The 17,740-nt window shown below is 49.6% G+C and overlaps 2 protein-coding genes across 2 annotated transcripts in view; one reads left to right on the plus strand and one right to left on the minus strand.

Moving 5' to 3' along the window:
• Window positions 1-2,905: 2,905 nt before the first annotated feature.
• LOC149342327 (ATP synthase subunit b, mitochondrial-like) lies at window positions 2,906-3,879 on the minus strand. The gene has a single exon (XM_089544624.1). The coding sequence runs from the start codon at window positions 3,768-3,770 to the stop codon at window positions 2,967-2,969; it is 804 nt and encodes a 267-aa protein (XP_089400750.1). The 5' UTR covers window positions 3,771-3,879; the 3' UTR covers window positions 2,906-2,966.
• Window positions 3,880-4,622: 743 nt separating this feature from the next.
• LOC149342328 (zinc finger MYND domain-containing protein 11) overlaps window positions 4,623-17,740 on the plus strand; it is a 76,053-nt gene continuing 62,935 nt past the window's right edge. The window contains exon 1 of the mRNA XM_089544622.1: window positions 4,623-4,777. The gene's annotated coding sequence lies outside the window, so the exon portion shown is untranslated. The remainder of the gene's footprint in view (window positions 4,778-17,740) is intronic.

Raw genomic sequence — 17,740 nt, forward strand, 5'->3', positions numbered from 1 at the left:
GCCACAGAGCAATTTCTCACACACTGCTGAATCCGCCTCAGTAGAAGTAGGTGATGAATGGAGGAATGCTTGAAAGATGCCAAACCTTATTCAATTCTTGACGAATATTTGGCAGTGTTGCTAAATTGCTTACCATGAAAAGCAGGTGCTCTCAAAACTCACCTGTTGAGAGTTCTTTTTTGTGCCGCTATGACTTCTGAGGTTAATTACAGCTTAAGACATGATTGGCTCGTGTAAAGCTTGACTCGATTTCTTTATTTTATAATCACTTTCCTGCCAGGCATCCCAACATCCGTCTGTCAACCGCACACATTCAGGTCCTGTTTTTGCCAGAATGCTGGAAAGCTCAAAATATGAATGGAAGTTCCCTTTAACTTAATTATGTCTGAGGTCTACACACAAGATAATTATTTGCCTGTACTGGCAATGTTCTTACTGCACTTACTACCTGAAAGAGGCTAATTGTGATGTGTACTGTGATTCAAAAGACAAGGTGTGTTGTTTTTGTTTCTTGCTTTTCCTTGTGGTCGGGAAAAAAAATGTGGCGCATTATTTTCTTTCTTTTTTTTTTATGCAAATATTCTCATCCCTTGTTCTCCTCGTTTGGAACTCCTCACTGGCTCTGGTCAGTGACCTACAAAGATTCCGTTAACTGCACGCGCACTCCCGGAAGTTTTAGCCATCAAGCCTATGTATATATAAGCGCCGTGCTTTAATGCAAGACTCTGCAAGCAAGATGTTCTTTCTCCACAGCATCATGATGTGCCTTTCCATAGACTCTCGCGAATTTTTAAGCTGTGTTGAAGAAAGAAATGAGCACTTCTGAAGACTTACCCTATGCTACAAGTATGCTAGTGCATTTACCCCTCGACTACTTTCAGTGTGCAGTGTGAATGGTTGACGAAATGACCCTTTGCATGCATTTTAAGATGCATGGGAAAAAATGTGGAAGCGATGTCATTGTGAACTTTCTGCTTCAACATCATGCTGATCCACAAAGTTCTCTTTGTTGTGAGGCAGATTGGCACGGTGTTTTAGCCAAAATTGTAGTCTTCCATAGCGGTTTAGCTCAGCATTCTGAAGACTTCGTTCAGTGGAGTCTCTAGGTCACCTTTCCTTCTGGAGCAACAAAAAGGACACACTTTTGCACAGCTTCCCTAGTGGGCTTCCTAATCACTGAAGAAAAAAGAAATTATGGCACTTATGTTGTTGCTGCTGGTTTGAATCTGCTGTAAAAAAGAAAAAAAAAAGAAGCTTGTTTGTACATATTCACCTTCATGAATGCACAGACAAATGCAGGGGCTTTACTTTCGCAGACCTGAATTTTGGAGCATTGTTATTGCATGTGAAATAATCGTCTCGAGATGAGCTGAATGCAGACAAAACTTTTTTTTTATGAAAGTGTACGAACTGTAGCAGTCTGTGGGCCATTATGCTTTATGGGTAGTCCAATCAAGAATTGCTCAGAAGTCATTGCATTCAACTATCCAAGTGCTCAAGACCTACGAAGAAACTTGGTTGTTCCATTAGTGCCACAGTTAATGTGGCCTCACTGCTGGCATATTTGCTTTTTTGCAGTTGTTTGCTTAACCGCTTGGGGGCCAGATATCATACATTTATCGAATCAGCACACTTTGATAACTTTGCCACATTATAGTACACAGCTTCCCCCATTGTACTTGCATGCCAGTGTATGACACCAAAGGTTGGAACTAATTATTTGGGCTTTTGACTTATCTGCGGGTACAACTTCACATTAGTTAACTGCAGCTGTAAACATTACATGTGTTATATTGGATGAAAGATTGACAGGAGCAACAAAGACAGTGAAATTAGCAAGCACCATTTTTAAGCATATGCACTTTATCATTGTACTGTGGCCATCATTATAAAATGTAGCACAGTGTGCTGGTTGAGTTTTTTTTGCCTGTTTCAGCAATGTTGAGATAAATTAAATTCGGGTAGACAGTGGTATTTTTCTAGCATGCTTTGTCTGTGGGTACAGCGATGTGGGAGTTGAGCACACAATCACGATTACATGGCATTTGCCTGTGAACTGGCAACTTCTTAAATAACTGCGTGCAGTTTTCAAGAAAGGTATTTGTGATTACAAGCCGCTTTAAGTTGAAATTGAATATTTTTTCTTCTGAAATAAAAGCAATTGACTTTAAATGTTTCAGCAGTCACTTGCACATTGATTCTGAACACCAAACCAGCATTCAGTACAACACTAGTTTTTGATGTTGGTATATGCTGCTCATGTATTGCTGCCATTGATTGTTTCCAGAAAACTCAACTGAAAGAGATTTAACTGCAGAAACTTGTTTGCTGAGAATTTTCGCTCTTCAGTGCATGATAACCTTAGCTGTTGGTTTTCAAGCATGTTCTTGTAACAGTAACATTTGGAAAAAAAAGCCTTGAGCAGCTAGCAAAAAAAGAATGTATAGCTTTCAGTCGTCTATGCTGATTACTGAATGACAGGTGGTAGCAGAACAGTAGAAAATTTCACTGAGCAGAAATATATGCACAGGTTAATGGCAAGCTGGCTGTTTAACTTGCAGAACATAACTGAGTAAAGCATGAGCAAGAGGAACAAAGCGACCTGTTCTTCCAAAAAAATGTTGGCTAAAGTGCGTTGCATTGAATTACAACAAATATTAGGACCTACACGGACGTGTGTATTGGATGACCACCGAGTAAGAAGGGCTCATGACATTGTCTCGCACAAAGTGTAGCATTTCAGTTGGAGCAAGCTAAGCGTTTCCTTGACGATACTAAGCGCGCTGCTCATAGGACAGTGCCGAAAGGTACGGGACCCGCACGACCACACGGAAGCCGCACCCTTGCATTGCAGGGCGGCGGCCGCCTGAACAGCGCGACCAGAAAGCAGGGCATCAAGCGAGAATAGTACAGCCTAACGACCTTTATTCCTGCTGCTTTCCCTTTTCCCGCACAAGAGACCGGCTCTACGCCGTGGCCGCCAGGCTCTTGAGGTCGGTGATGCACTTTTGCAGCGAGTCCTTCTCCTGCTGCGGCGTGATGCTCTTGAGAACGTTGTTGACGATCCAGTCGACCATGTGCTTCTGCTGCAGCCTTCGCGTGACGTTCTGCACCTCGAGGTGGTAGTCGAGCCTCTTCTTTACCTCGTTGTATACGGTCATCTGGCGCTTGCGGAACTCGGCTTCGAGCTGCAGCGCTACGTTTTCGCGCTTCGCCTGGAACAGGTGGCTCTGTCCCTGCGCCTGCCACTGGGCTAACTCCTCCTGCTTGATGTAGTCCTTGTAGTCCTCGATGCCTTGTAGTCGGAACTGGTCGATCGTCTGCTCTTCTTTGTCGACCTCTTTCTCCAGGTAGGCCCTCACCCCAGGTCCAAACTTCTTGACGGCGTAGCACACCATCGCTGCGAGAGTGACGCCAGTAACAAACTCGTGCTCCACAACCATGATTTCCTTGGAAAGCAAGTAGACTACCAATCCGGTGCCGAACAGGTAGGGACCGGTGACGCCAGTCTTCTGGTAGAACGCTTGAAACCATTCATCTGGGATGAAGCCCATTCTCACCTTGCCTGGGTACAGCGGCCTCTTGAGTCGGGGGAAGTTCACCAAGTCTCGCTCGGGGGGCTCGTTCGGGACGTGAAGGATTTCACGGCCATCTTTAGTGAAGGTAGGTTGGGTGCTCGATGAACGAGATGATGCTGCTGGCACTGATACCCTCAAGATGGTAGCCGCAGGAAGTCGAGAGAGGTGCTTAATTGCGGCAAACTGCAACATATTTGATGTTTCGAAGCACTTCGGAGACACTAAACGTTGGAAAAGTTGACCCCGAACGTCCTCTGCCTAGGAGGCGCTAGGAGGAGACGTGAAGTGATGTCCCTGGCAATGCGGTTGTGCCGGTTAAATTAATGTCGATGTGGTCAGTGGTCAAGCCAATACGTTTACAACAACCTTTATAAAAAACAAAAGCAGTGTGCTGCATTTCATGAAAAAAAAAAAACACTTCTGAAACAAAATTATTTTAAAAGTATCTTAAATATGTACCACCTGCACGCGATTTTTTTTTTTTGAACAGGAGCACTGCACTGTCTATGTTTACAAATTTACGGCATTTACACGTTTACACTCTCATTATGAGGCATAATCGCCCTCACAAAAAAAAAAAAGAAAAAGCTATACTAAAAGGGGCGTATCCAAGTTAACAGGATTATATCTGTTACACCTTTTTGCGCGTATCAGTGCCTGTTAGTACTGTGTCGTTTGCGCCGTTAGTTTATTTTTTCTTGTTTGTTGTCAGGTTGAACTTGCGAAAAACTCTTCTTTGCTCAATACTGTTGCTCAGAGTAGATAACGCAATGAGAAGCCAAAAACTTGCAGCGTACACAAGGCAAAGGTCTGTAAGGAGTTGACGCGACACCACTGCTACCACTGCGCAGCAAGGCTGCAGCCGCCAGAAAAAAAAAAAAAAAAAGGAAAATTGACAAAGCGAAGTTGGCGAAGTTAGGAAGCACCAGAGCCCGCAAGCTCTTCTCGGGGTTCTCCTATCTTGCATCGCTTCGACTCTTAGTTTTTTCTTCCGCATTTCTCCCGCCGTGAGCTCGCTCCCAGCGCTCTCAGCCAACCGCTCTGTCCGTGACGCTTTTTATCGCTTTGTACTTTTTGTTCTTGGGCTGGTTCGGCGAGAGAGCACAATATCGTGACGTAATCAATTTCTGCGCTTCCCCAGAGCTCCGGCAGACGTACACAGACGGAGTTACCTTCGCGCCATTCGGGCTTCGCCAAACGTAAGTTCACTTTTCTGACACGGATTCGGTTCCTTTCGAGGCGTGAACTTTGCCTCGTCTCCGTTACACCGTCCTCGTTGCCTCTCGGCCCCAACGGCGGCCGCGTAGCGCGGGGCGCCCCCCGCCGCGCGTGCGGCCCAACTCGCCCTAGCGATATCAACAAATGCTCGCGGACTGAGCGTGTGCCTTTGTGTGCATCTGCGCTGTGCGTGCCTGTTCCTAGATCACTTTCTTCGGTGATAACCCGTGGATGGACACATCAGCGGGGCCGCCGAGAGGGCATACCGTCCGCGCGAGCATGTGACAGCGTTCGCGCCGCATCCTGCCTCGGATCGCCGCCTTCGATCCTGCTGCGCACGCCTCATTGAGCGGCCAGCACAGAACTCGGGAGTAGGAGGATTATAACGTGCTGCTTCTCCCGCTGCGATCGGTCAGAGGCAGAGCAGCTGGGTTGTGCGAGTCGAGAGCGCGCCGCCGCTGGTGTGGGCCACGCTGCGAGTCCAACTGCGCATATCGGCGACGACGGAAAGCAAACAGAAAGCAGAGAGCATCACACGTTTACGCTGTAGCTCTTGCGTGCACCTAGCACCTGGTATACAGAATGCCTTGACATAAAAAAATAGGAAACGCAGGAACATAAGAGATTGCTTGAGGGAGATGTTGAATCGCACCTCGTGAGCAAACTTGACTCTTTTAGAAAAAATATGTATGCACGCGGGAGGCTTGGCTGTGTAGACTGATTCACAACCACCGAGGTGCGGCACTTGAGCGTCAATTTGGGGCACAGGAACAATCAACCGGTTCTTAGTGCCGGCCCGTACGCACGTCGTTGGCTCGCCCGGCGTTTCCGGACGGTTCCTCGAAGCTATTTCTCGCTCTTTTGGCCGCCCAGTGTCCGTCATCTCTGCCCGCTGCGCTGGCTGTGGCGTACTTGGTTGCGTGCGTTATATACTATACTATACTATACTATACTATACTATACTATACTATACTATACTATACTATATTTATGGCACCACTAATTCGATCCCGTTAAAGCGTTTACCGGAGTGCTTTAAATCTGCCATGTAAGTAGCGGTTTTGAGAAAAATTTTCCTGCCGATTTAATGAGGCTTCCACAGTTGTTCAGTTATACGGAGGACAAAAACCAGAATAGTTACGTAGCGGTGTTTTATATGCACTGCTTTGTTTTTTTTTTCTTTGCTGCACATACACGTATTAGTTCCGTTAGTCGCCTCTGGCGTTGACTGACCATTCAAAGAGATTTTTTCATACCGGTCTGACATAACCCTCGGTGCAGTTAATGAAGCTGCTGGAAGACACAGCGACTCAAAATAATGAAAAAAAAAAAAAACGTCATATGGTATATACACAGCTAACTACGCTTTGCTAGGTATGATGCATCCCGTATCAACATGCGATGTCGCTAACTCGCGCTGCATTGAACTGTATCAGCTGATATTAGCTCCCCCCTACCCAGATCTTCGAATGATTGTTACGGGAAAACATGTTTTGGAAACAATTTTGGGCGTACTCGTTCTTCTGTAGTGGCGTTTTGCTTACCGAAATTCAGGTTAAACTTTGCTAACTGTAAAGCGGCGTGATTAGAATCGGGCCTGCCGTTCAATACAAGCGGCAGTTTCAAAAGGGGCAAAGAACCACGCCATGTCGATAAACAGGAAAGGTAACCGCGGCGCCACGTCGCGTGAACTTCCGACAGGGATCGCGGCAGGATCTCGGCTTTTAGCAACTGTTTCGAGCCGAAGCGCTCAAGCATAAAGTTTGCAGTGGTGTCGTTCCCGAGGCTTGTCGGTGCGTTGCCTTTCTGGATACAAGGCTGTACGTTCCGCCATCTAGGCTTAGGTGAGAAACGCCACTATGGTTGGAGCTCGTAATTTACTCTGTTATGCCGGAAATCTTGTCAGATCTGCTGTGAGAATCGTATGACGCCACCGTTGGCTCATGTTATTACTTAGGTGCCACTGTTCATATCATACATGTATATCACATTCGTAGTTAACCTCACTCCACACTATTGGGCCACCTTTTGAAAACTCGGTGTAGTGTAAAATGCTTTCAGGCAAGCCTGTGATATCTTTTCTAACCGCAGATTCGGCGAAGCACAGAAAAACGAGCTGTGAACTGAGCATATAGCTAGGGGCTCTGTATAGTGCCTCTACAGAGTACCTGATATTTTGTGCGACCTATGCTTTCTGCGCGTACCCGCTGATATCGCAGCGAGATAACGGATTACAGCGTCCTTCGAACGCGCTTAGGCTGCTTCATTCTAGCGACGTTGCAATAAAGGCAAGCCGCTTCGCTCTAATGAATCCATTAACTCGAACGGCCTATCGCACTGAACTTGCGGAAGCGAGCGGGGATTGGTTCGATGAATATTACAGCGATTTTAGAGCAGTACGTATTTTGTATTCTTGTACGAGAGGTATTTGGTTTGGACGAGGAATTACCTCGCTCGAGGATCAGGTTACGGGTTGCATCTGTTGCCTTACCATCGTCTATTGGAACCGGACGTTGCATGTGTGGTTGTTAGCTTTTTGTCCGTTCTGTTCGTATCTTCGTATCTTACTCGCATAAGCGCGAACGACGGTTGCGGCCGGATAAGCCCGGGTCGTGCGCCTGACAGACAACCTGTCGACTCCTCTTCCAAGCCACGTGGAACGAACACCTCCGCTGGGCGCGCACTTATACGGTACCCGTACAGCCTAGCGTAATTCGAAGGTTATCGTACTCGCGGCGGCTAAAACGGATCAATATTTTTTTTTTTTTTCTGGCGTGGCGATCGCTTAGTCTGCAACAAAAAATGACGCTGCACGATACAGAAACCCTTTGGCTGGCTATCATAGGTGTTCCTTCGCATCTTGTGCCGTTTTTACGCTAATGTTGTAGCGCGGCATTGTACAAGCGCGGACAGACATCGACGTTGATTTCAGCAGAGTGGGATGGTGGCGACGGTATGAAATGTGTCCAGGAACTTTTTCTTGTTGTTGTTGTTGGGGGGGGGGGGGGGGGGGCTGAGGTTTGGTGTATGGTTTACGGGGCCTAACGCCCCATATAGCTACTCAGCCTATGAGGGATGCCGTAGTGAAGGGCTCCGGAAATTTCGACCACCTGGGGTTCTTTAACGTGCACTGACACCGCACAGTACACGGGCCTCTAGACTTTCGCCTCCATCGAAACTCGACCGCCGCGGCCGGGATCGAACCCGCGTTAAGGCCGGTTCACATGCAAGCGACTGAGCGATTGAGCGGCGCGTCGCGGCGAAAATTTCCAACTTGTTGAAACCTCGCCGCTCGTCGCAGCGACGACTCAAAACAGGTTTTTCCGTCGCGGCGGCAGATTTCGCTAGCATATTCGCTTCCATGTGAAACAGGCTTTAGTGATGGCTGAGGCGAACGCGGCCAGCGATTGAAGCGATTGTGTGCTAAGTAATATACGTACAGTCGTGAACATTATGAGAGGGAACTAAGTTTGAGGATTCATTTATTGATTGCTCATCTGAAACCGCATTTGACCACATTTACACTATAGCATGGAACATTTGAAGAGAAAAAGGTGGCTGTGGCCCAACTCAGCTGAGCCAGGATATACAGAGCGAAAGCTCTGTTAAGCGTGGTTAGACACGGTTTAGCTTTGGTTCATCTTTTTCTTTTCAAGACTTCAGCGAGCGCAAAATATTTCAGAGAGAGCAAATCACGTGATGCATCACGTGCCCCAAGTGCACGCAAGAGCGAGCGTCCAGAGCGGCGGTCGGCGCAGCGGTGGACGTGACTGCGAAGCGCGCAGCTGTGGCAACGAAAGTGAAGGTGAAGATCGAGGCACCTGCCACGCGCCATTTGCACAGCTATGCACCCTGGCCAATCCGCCGCCGTGGGTATGCGTCATTAAGCCTGAGGACATCATCATCATCACATACGGCGCGCTTCCCGTTATAGACAATACCTGAGAAAACGAAAGTCAAGGTACTTGCGGCTGCAAAACCATCGCCTCTATTAAGAATACAACAGAGCAAGTCGCCAGAATCCTGCGAAGAGTCAGCAGTAAAAAGAAGGGGATGAGAGAACAGGACACCCTAAGGCTCATAGACAGCCTCGTCACGAGCAGCGTAACGTACAGCCTCCCCTACCACGAACTAAACAAGCAAGAGACTACAAATCGACACCATACTACGCAAAGCGTACAAAACGGCGCTCAAACTTCTAGTGTCCACACCAACCGAAAAACTAATGGCACTGGGAGTATCGAACACCTTCGACGAACTACGAGAAGCGCAACGTAGTGCGCAATTAGACCGACTCATTCAAACCAGAACGGGAAGACACCTACTGGAGAAATTACGGCTACCTCTATAGGCACACAAAGAGACTAGGAACAGATTAGTACTGAAGACAGAAACAACATCCGGGTAAGACCCATACCTGGACACATGCACCCCAATATACACCATGAAAGACGACAAGCCAGATTCCGAGCACTCAGCAGGGAACTCAGCGACAATCCCAGTGTAGTCTACATGGACGCAGCAAAGTACCGATACCAAAGCAAAACGATCGCCGTTGTAACAGACGAAGGAGGGAAAGAAATATCCAGCGCAAGAAGCAGCTGAAGAAGCCGCCATTGCTCTGGCAATATCGCACGGCAACGCAACAGGGCACAACCTCACTATAGTGACGGACTCCAAACAAGCATGTAGAAACTACACAAGAGGCAGGATCGACAGCATCGCCAATCATATTCTACACACCACGACGAGAAGGCACAAAAACACTAAACATAGTATAGTATGGGTTCCCGGACATGAGGGGATGAGGGGCAATGTGGCAGCAGACGAGTTAGCTCGAGGGTACGTCAACCGAGCAGACAACACTTTGCACCACGGGCACCTTTGACACAGTTACCCCCACGCACCCAATATACTCGATCATTACAGGAATCGGCGGAAACGCTAACAAGCCCCACACAAAAGGCTTACCAAAGAGGAGGCGGTAGACTGGCGCAGACTACAAACAGGTACCTACCCGTACCTGCACAAGCTACACAAGATTTCCCCTACACAATATGCAGACGAATGTCTGTGGTATCAGTGTAAACCTACACTAGAGCATGTCACATGGACCTGCCCGAAGACAGAGCCAAGAATAAACAACCCGAGTGTGATGCAGTGGGAGCACTTGCTGGCCAGCGAGGACGAGGAAGCGCAGCGATTTCTTGTACGCCGAGCCACGATGGCTGCAGTCAAGTGCGGCATCCTGGACCAAGGATCGATCACGGCGCCCAGTGACTCGTGGGTCAAGAACACCTTATATTTATCAGCAATAATGTTTTTTCCATCCATCCCGTTAGCGGTCAAATCTAAGTTCCAGATTACCTTCAAGCTCGGCACGGGAGGAGTAGAGCTTCTCGCTCTAAAAGAAAATCGTTTTACGATTTTCGATCTGCGTGCCGGGGTGCTGTAGAGCGGTCCTTGCCCGCCAGTGCTTATTGTACACCTCGCGCTGATTTCCAATATGGCCTATGGAGGAAGCCCGTTAGTAATGAAGCTCAAGTGGAGGCTGCTAACTGTTGCGTCAGCCGATGGGAATTTCATAAGCGGGTGCGCGTAGCGATCGGGCAGCACGCCATCTCGAGCTGGGAGGACTGGGAGGTCCTGCTGACGTCTGCGGACCCGACATCGCAGCTTGCTGCGGTGACTCGGGCTGTCGACGTCATGTCCCGACGTGACCAATCTAGTGCAGTGCGGCTCCGCGTAATTGCCCAGGGACCCAGCGGGGTCTAAAACTCGCAGCAAATAAAGTTTTTCTGCAGAAAAACTTTATTTGCTGCGAGTTTTAGACCCAGCGCCGCGTAATTGCCCAGGGACCCAGCGGGGTCTAAAACTCGCAGCAAATAAAGTTTTTCTGCAGAAAAACTTTATTTGCTGCGAGTTTTAGACCCCGCTGGGTCCCTGGGCAATTACGCGGAGCCGCACTGCACTAGATTGGTCACGTCGGGACATGACGTCGACAGCCCGAGTCACCGCAGCAAGCTGCGATGTCGGGTCCGCAGACGTCAGCATGGCTGTCTGTCTGCGCGATTTGTCACCAAGAAATGTTTAACAATCTGGAATTGAAATTACAGTGCAGCGACGACTGCTGAGCAACATACTGATATATGAAACGACGCTGGGTTCAGTACACAATCACTTCCAAGCACGCCGACGCTTAACGCTGCCCTCCGAGGCTCGTTTCAGCAGCGTTTTTCGGAGTGTCCGGAAATCGTCGGCGCTGCGTCGGGTTTCAAGAGCAGTCCTCTTGCATGAACAAGCTACGCTGGCCTTGCTCGAACGGGTCCCATTTATCTCCCTCTCTTTATAGCTTCTTACGCGGTTTGTCGCACTTCGCAAAACCGATGAAGACTGGTCTGGTCTCGGCCGCGTCGTATGAGCGTTGCAGAATGCAACAGCCCCTGGCGTGGTGCCAACATGCCAGCAGTTCACAGATTTTCCACTGCCGCGCCGCTAAACATTGGGCTTTGCGGCCTATAAACGCATGAGAGAAAGAGATTGTTGGATTGTTAAAACGTTTATTTGGGGCCTGCAGTAGAACGCGCGCTCCGGACGGGGCCTACGTCGTCCTCTGGGCGCCGGCCGCGCGGCCTGGGTCCCCGCTCGCCGTTGCCGGCTCGCTGGGTCCCTGCCGGGCCAGCGCCTCGATGACCTGCCGGACGGCCCAAAGTTGTTCCTTTTGTTTGTCGCTCCCTGCGGCTACTTCCAGTCGCGGCGGGATCCTCCCAGACTTAGCTTCTTCCTGGTACTTGCTGCAATTCCACAGAATGTATGCGAAGCCGGCCGTCTCCGTTCGGCAGACTCTGCATTTGTCTGTCGGGTGCGTCTCGGGATACATTCTGTGCAACAGCGACGGGCTGGGGAGTGAGCCCGTCTGTAGCTGTCTGAATAAAACGGCTTGCTCTCGACTGAGCCCCGAGCAAGGGGGTGGAAGCTGGAAGGGTTCTGCGAGCTAGGCGGAACGCCTTGGTTATTTCGTTGTATTCGGTCATTGGTGCTGCACCACAGCGGCCAGTCGACCGAGGTGCGGTCCGTTAGCGCGCGCGCCTCGGCGTGTGCCGTCTCGTTGTGGTTGGCGTTGCGGTCTGACGCCTCGCCCGCGTGCGCCGGGAACCACTTGATTCTCACTTGTTTGCTGCCATCGTCGTTCTTGGTGAAAAAAAAAAAAAAAATGGCCTGAAAGAAGTTCTTGCTCGAGCTTGCTTGAACAAGTATTGGCATGAAGCGATCTTTCAGGTCTGTGTCATTTCCAGTCCGGGTTTGAGAGGCGTCGTACTGGAGCGCTCCGGATGGATTTCGACTGCTTGGAGTCACGCCCAGTGACATCGCACAGCACACGGGTGCCATTTGCATTGATGGAAATGCGTGGCCGGTATTCAAGAGAGACGGCAGGAACCTACTTCGGGGGCAAGGGGGACAATAGCACGGGGACGTAAGGTGCTGCCGCCTTCACAGACACTGGCAGCGCCTACTATGGCGGGTACAGCAGCGGCGTGGATTATTCCGGAAATCGCTGCCAATGCGCGGCTAATCCCCCCCCCCCCCCCCCCCCCCCGTTCCCCCCGGCGAGAAATTTGATTTGCGAAAGTCAGGCTGCACCTAATACCCCTGCTACACGGCTGTTTCGAATGCCTTCCAACCGAATGTCATTCGACTCGACTGCCGAACTTACGCTGCTACACGAAGTTTTTCGATGGCATTCGGTTCAGATGACATTCGAGTCGACGGAGCTCGGCGGAGACATTCCAGATTTTGGAATGCCTTCGAAACGCGAACACAGCTTGAACCGACCAATAGCAGTCACCGCCGCCGCCGTCGCTTGGCCCCGCCCACAGCCCAACAGTCGCGCGACTGTTTTCGGTTCTGTGGCTCTTCATTTCTACCCGCTGCTCACTTTTTTCTGCTGTTTGTTTAGCAAATAGCTCGTTTTCTGTCTTAGTGAGTGCTTGCAGATAATAGTCACCAATGAACATTTATCGCGTGTGCATGAAATTTCCCCAGGAGTGCGCCGATGAGGACGACTGCACTCATACTGCTGTTTACATCGCTGCGTATGAACAGCGTCAGCTTCCAAGGGCGTCCGCAGAATTTTTTGCAGGGGGGGGCCCCGTTGGTGCCCCGGGGGGGGGGGGGGGGGGGGGGGTATGTTCGTAGCAGAAAGGCGCTATTTGCGGAGTAAATTTATTTATTTATATATAAATAAAAATTAAACAAAATGCACACATGAAAGAAAAATTACAAACAGCAAATTAAAGCGCGGCTAGGAGAGGTACATTGGAGTTTATCAACGAAGAAACAACTAAAATTAATAAAAATGCAAAAAGATGCTATATCACTTCGTGGAGAAGAGTGCTCAGTCTTGCTGCATACGGGTTCTCGACTCACCCGGATTGATGACCAGCACACAGCACAATATGTTCACAAACACGCAACTACAGTCACTCAGTCAGTCTTCCTTGAACAGCAACTGTAGGCGCCTCGGATTTTTCTGGGCGAATTGCGTAATTACACGTGTGATAAATTCACTTCTGTGCTTCATTACACGCTCTCGGTGCACACTCATCATACACATTGATTGGAAAAACTGTTGAACGCGTACGTTGAAAACAAAAGATGACTATATATACAACGAAAACTTATTTACAAGATAAATGCACGCTCGCAGCTTCATACACCTCGCTCCATCTTGCTTGCGCATCCGCACAGTCGAGCAACCGCACACACACTGCTCTCCGCTCGTCGTTTTCTCGTCCGCTGTCTTGGTTGTTCTCAGCTTCGCTGACAACCGGCCACTAAAAACACCCAAGCACAAACACAGAGGCGCGCACACGTGCAAGGGCTTACTTGCCGCAGTATCCCCGAATGCGCACTTTGGGGGTGAAAGGAACGCCGCGCAACTTCCGAGGGGAAGGGACACTCGCCACTCCAGTCGGAAAATTTGTTTTTGTGTTTTTATGGGGTTCAGAGCCCCAAAACGACTCAGGCTATGAGGGATGGAGTAGTACAGAGTTCCGGGTAATGTCGACCACCTGGGTCTCTTTACCATGCACTGACACGCTCAGTACATGGGCGCTGTTGTGATTTGAGGCCCAGCCAGAGGTGACAGGCGAGCCAGGCAGGCGCCATCGGGCTGCGTTGACCAAAGGCGCTGGTTTTCGCAGAAGACGCAAAGAACGCTGGTGTGGGGGCGCCTCGGGAGACTGCGTCGCCGTGAACAAAAGCAGCTAATCCCCTTTGCCGGAGATTCTGAAAGCGGCGCTTCTACCGAACTGCGCTACCCGTGGATCGGAGGAGACAGCGAGCGGCGGCGGCGCCAACTCATCGCCCGCTTGCCCCTGAGCAGCCCGACAAAGCGGGGGTGGACACGGCTGATTTTACCTTCCCTCCTTAAGAATTCATCGGTGACCGGCGTAACGATAGGCGAAAACAAGATGCCCCGTGCACTGTCTGCCTCCGTGTCGCTATCTCTCTAGAGATCAAAGAAACAGACACCCATCTCAAGGCGGCTCGAAACACATGCTCGCCGGTGCCGCTGTATGTCTGGAACAGGTCGCCCTTCAGTAGAGCTAACGATGGCGTGGTTTGAAAACGGCGGAACGACGCACGCCCGGACGCGGCATTTCGCAGATGTGACCATGCGGGGCTGCTTTTACCCTTTTGACTGAGCGCACCACCGCCCCTGGCGTGCGGCCATCACCCACGGTTCGAGTGAGTGATTTTCCAGGGGGGTGCAGCCGCCCCCCCTTGCCCCCCCCCCTCCGGACGCCCATGTCAGCTTCTGCTCGTTTGCAAGACATTAAACGAAATATGCGCTTTAGTTCTATTAAATAATCCCTTCTTTTTTTACCGGTTGTACCCGTGCTTGTTTACGCAGCGCGACGATCTGTGGGAAGCGCCGACGCGATCGCTCGCCTGAGAAACACCTGGCAGCCGGGTTGTTGACATCGCGTAGGACCGGCGCTTCTCGCTAATTTTTCCGGCTTCCTCCGACATTCCCAGTACTTTATTTTAAACTACTTTATCCAGAAATATGTTTGGTGACCGTTTGCTTTAACTGAAACGACCTAACTTGCTACCCACAAGCTAGCGACGGCGACGACTGCTGCTGGCCGTAAAGCACTGCTCGGCAGCCCGAGTCACACCGCCGCTTCCCTTTCATCGTATGCGCGTCCTGCGATGTAAGCAATAGTTGATTTCATGTCGCTGTTGTCAAAACTACACTCGTTGGTCATTTGCATTCGCTAAAACTTGTGAATTCGTTCTTCACAACCACCGCAATCACCGATCCAACGCTGCGGACTCGCTAGGCCTAGTCGTCGCGGAAGGGAACGGAGTCGTCGTCGACTGAAATTAATTTGGCAAGTGGTTATCGCTAGTGAGTGTCCAAGTGTGCACATGTGAAATATAGCCGTTCGTTTCGCTCATTTCCAATATGGATAATGTATAAGCGCGCATGTATTCGCACACCTCATCCGCGTGTTTTCGTTCAGCCGCCGAACTCCCGAGGGCATGAAGGCTGACCGTCCGCCGATCGGATTAGTCGGTGTCGTTTAGCCAAAAAACTTGTCCCACTACAATAATATTAAAGTGAACTAGATAGTTCACAATAATCACATGCTGCTGTTCGCCGTGATAGTGCCGTTGTCGGACTAGTGTGACCGTCGTCGTCGTTGTACACTGAAAACGAGCTGAGGCTTTCGAATGCGTTTGGAAAGTGTCGTGTAGCACCGCGGGAGCCCGTCGAGTTCGAATGCCATTCCAAGTCTCGACTGCCATTCGACTCAGATGTCATTCGAAAGTACCCGTGTAGCACAGGTATTATTTTGCTGACGAAAAAGTTCAGGAAATACATGGGCCAAATGTACACCCTGCTCCGTCCAGCTCCGTCCAGCCCCTGCGCTGACGTCAAACCTCCTCCCTTGGGGAATGGTCGAATGAGAGCCCTCGGCGCATCTTCAAGACTACGATTGGGACAACAACGAACACCGGAATCAACCCGATGACGGGATTGGTCGAAAAAGGCGGGAAGGCGTGGCGGAAGCCTATTTAATCCCGGACCCTCTTGATGGGCATGCATAGAGCGTAGTAGAGTCGTCGCACCGATCTGCGTCTCCTCGTGAACCCTGCATGGGACCCCGTACCGTCTGCTGCAGCTTCGAATGCCTCCTACTCTTCGACCCCGTCGCCCGCTATGGCGCCCAGAGCCGCTGTACCCGAATGGATGGGAGCTGGATACGCCATCGCACCGTGAGAGCTACTTTTCGTCTGTGGGGTGTATCTTGTATGACGTGTACATACGTTGCTACTGCATGAATTGCAATCCTGCTTATCCTAGTCCTGCTAAACTCGTCTGTGTTGTGCGGCAGTCGTTCGTGGTGTACTGTTTAGTGTTCATATATGTATATGTTTTCGATTCGTTACCGGCGCATCGTGGTCCGTGAAAGATTAAGTCACCCCAAGCATAATCGGCCCAATATCGAAAATGGATGGCTTCGCTGAGACCCCTTGTTGGACCAACTGTGCTGCTGGAGACTTTACGGAATCTTTTTTAGTGCTGCGGAGAGTTAGCGTTCGTTTGTAAACAAACATGGCGGCACCCTGCACTGCCGCTTCGGACCAAACACAGCATCGCTGCCACATTCTTCGGCGCCATTTCTCGATCTAAATGAAGGCATTCGCTCTTAATTCGCATACTCTCACTCATACGTCGCGGTTTAAGTGACAACTAGCCCGTGTAGTTTAGATAATTCAGCGATTTTCGAGCTGTTAAGCCTAACTATCCGCGTACATAGCCAAAATAGCAACGACAGCACTAATTTTTGTGCCATCTTTAACATTTCCCGCTATTTTCGTAGTTTTCTTCCTTGAAAAACAAAAACATTCTGGTAATGCTTGTCATATTCACCCCTAAATTCAGAAGAAAAAAGTTTCTCCAGACCTGAGTTGAGGCGCTTGGCGCCACTGTTTCCATCCAAATCATGCATCCAAACATCCACAAAAGCGACGCTGCGCAAGGTAAACAAAAGGTGTACTTGTAGTTGCGTATTTTTTACAGCGTTCGCAAACGCACTGAGCGCAGCTTACGCAAGCTTAGTGCGTTCTGTTATAGTGGCTGGAATAGGGGAAGTGTCAGCACGACGCGGCCGCCCGTGTGGAGTTCGCGGATGCTCCGCTCAAGTGGCGGGGAGCGGCGGTCCGCGGCGGTGACCGGGGCGTCCCGGCAATTTTGCTGTCGTCGCGGTGCCTTTTGTCAGCTGCGTCTTCTGCATTCCTTTTTAAATTAAATGCAGGTATAGTAAAGTCATTCGATGCATTCTGTCAAAAAAAAAAAAAAAATCTGAGCTTTGTAGTGTTATTATTGTTTATTTCTTTGGGTAGCGACTCTGACCCGGGCAATGCGTGAATTTGCCGATGCCATCTATGTGAAGTCAGAAAGAGATACCCATCGCGAAATTGTCCCCTCAGTAATACTGAGAAAATGGGCTGATTGTAGTTGCTTTTCAGCTTTGTTTGCCTCTTGTAGATCATTGAGTCGCATTTTTTCTTAACTCATTCACTGAAACTTGGCCTAACATGCATTTGAATTTAGAATTGCTGGCATGCTGCAGATAATTGAAACTTAATAAAAGACCGGCATTATGGCGCTGCTCAGGCAAAGTGAGCATAAAATGAAATACATCCACTTGTCCTTTTCGCTACTATTCATTTTATTCAGCATGTGAAGGCTTTGGGAAAACGAGTAGCAAACATTCTTAGTTTCTTGCTACGTGGTTCGACGCATCTTGAGATATTTTTTCTTTTCTCGGGTGCATGTTCTTTCCTTGTTGAGAGACTTGACATAGAAGTGAAGCCGTGTTAAAACTAAGAGAACATCACTATGTTGCTGGTCAAGGATTCTTTGT

Source organism: Amblyomma mixtum, chromosome 5, assembly GCF_055824585.1.
Source record: "Amblyomma mixtum isolate Tamu chromosome 5, ASM5582458v1, whole genome shotgun sequence".
NCBI lineage: Eukaryota > Metazoa > Arthropoda > Arachnida > Ixodida > Ixodidae > Amblyomma > Amblyomma mixtum.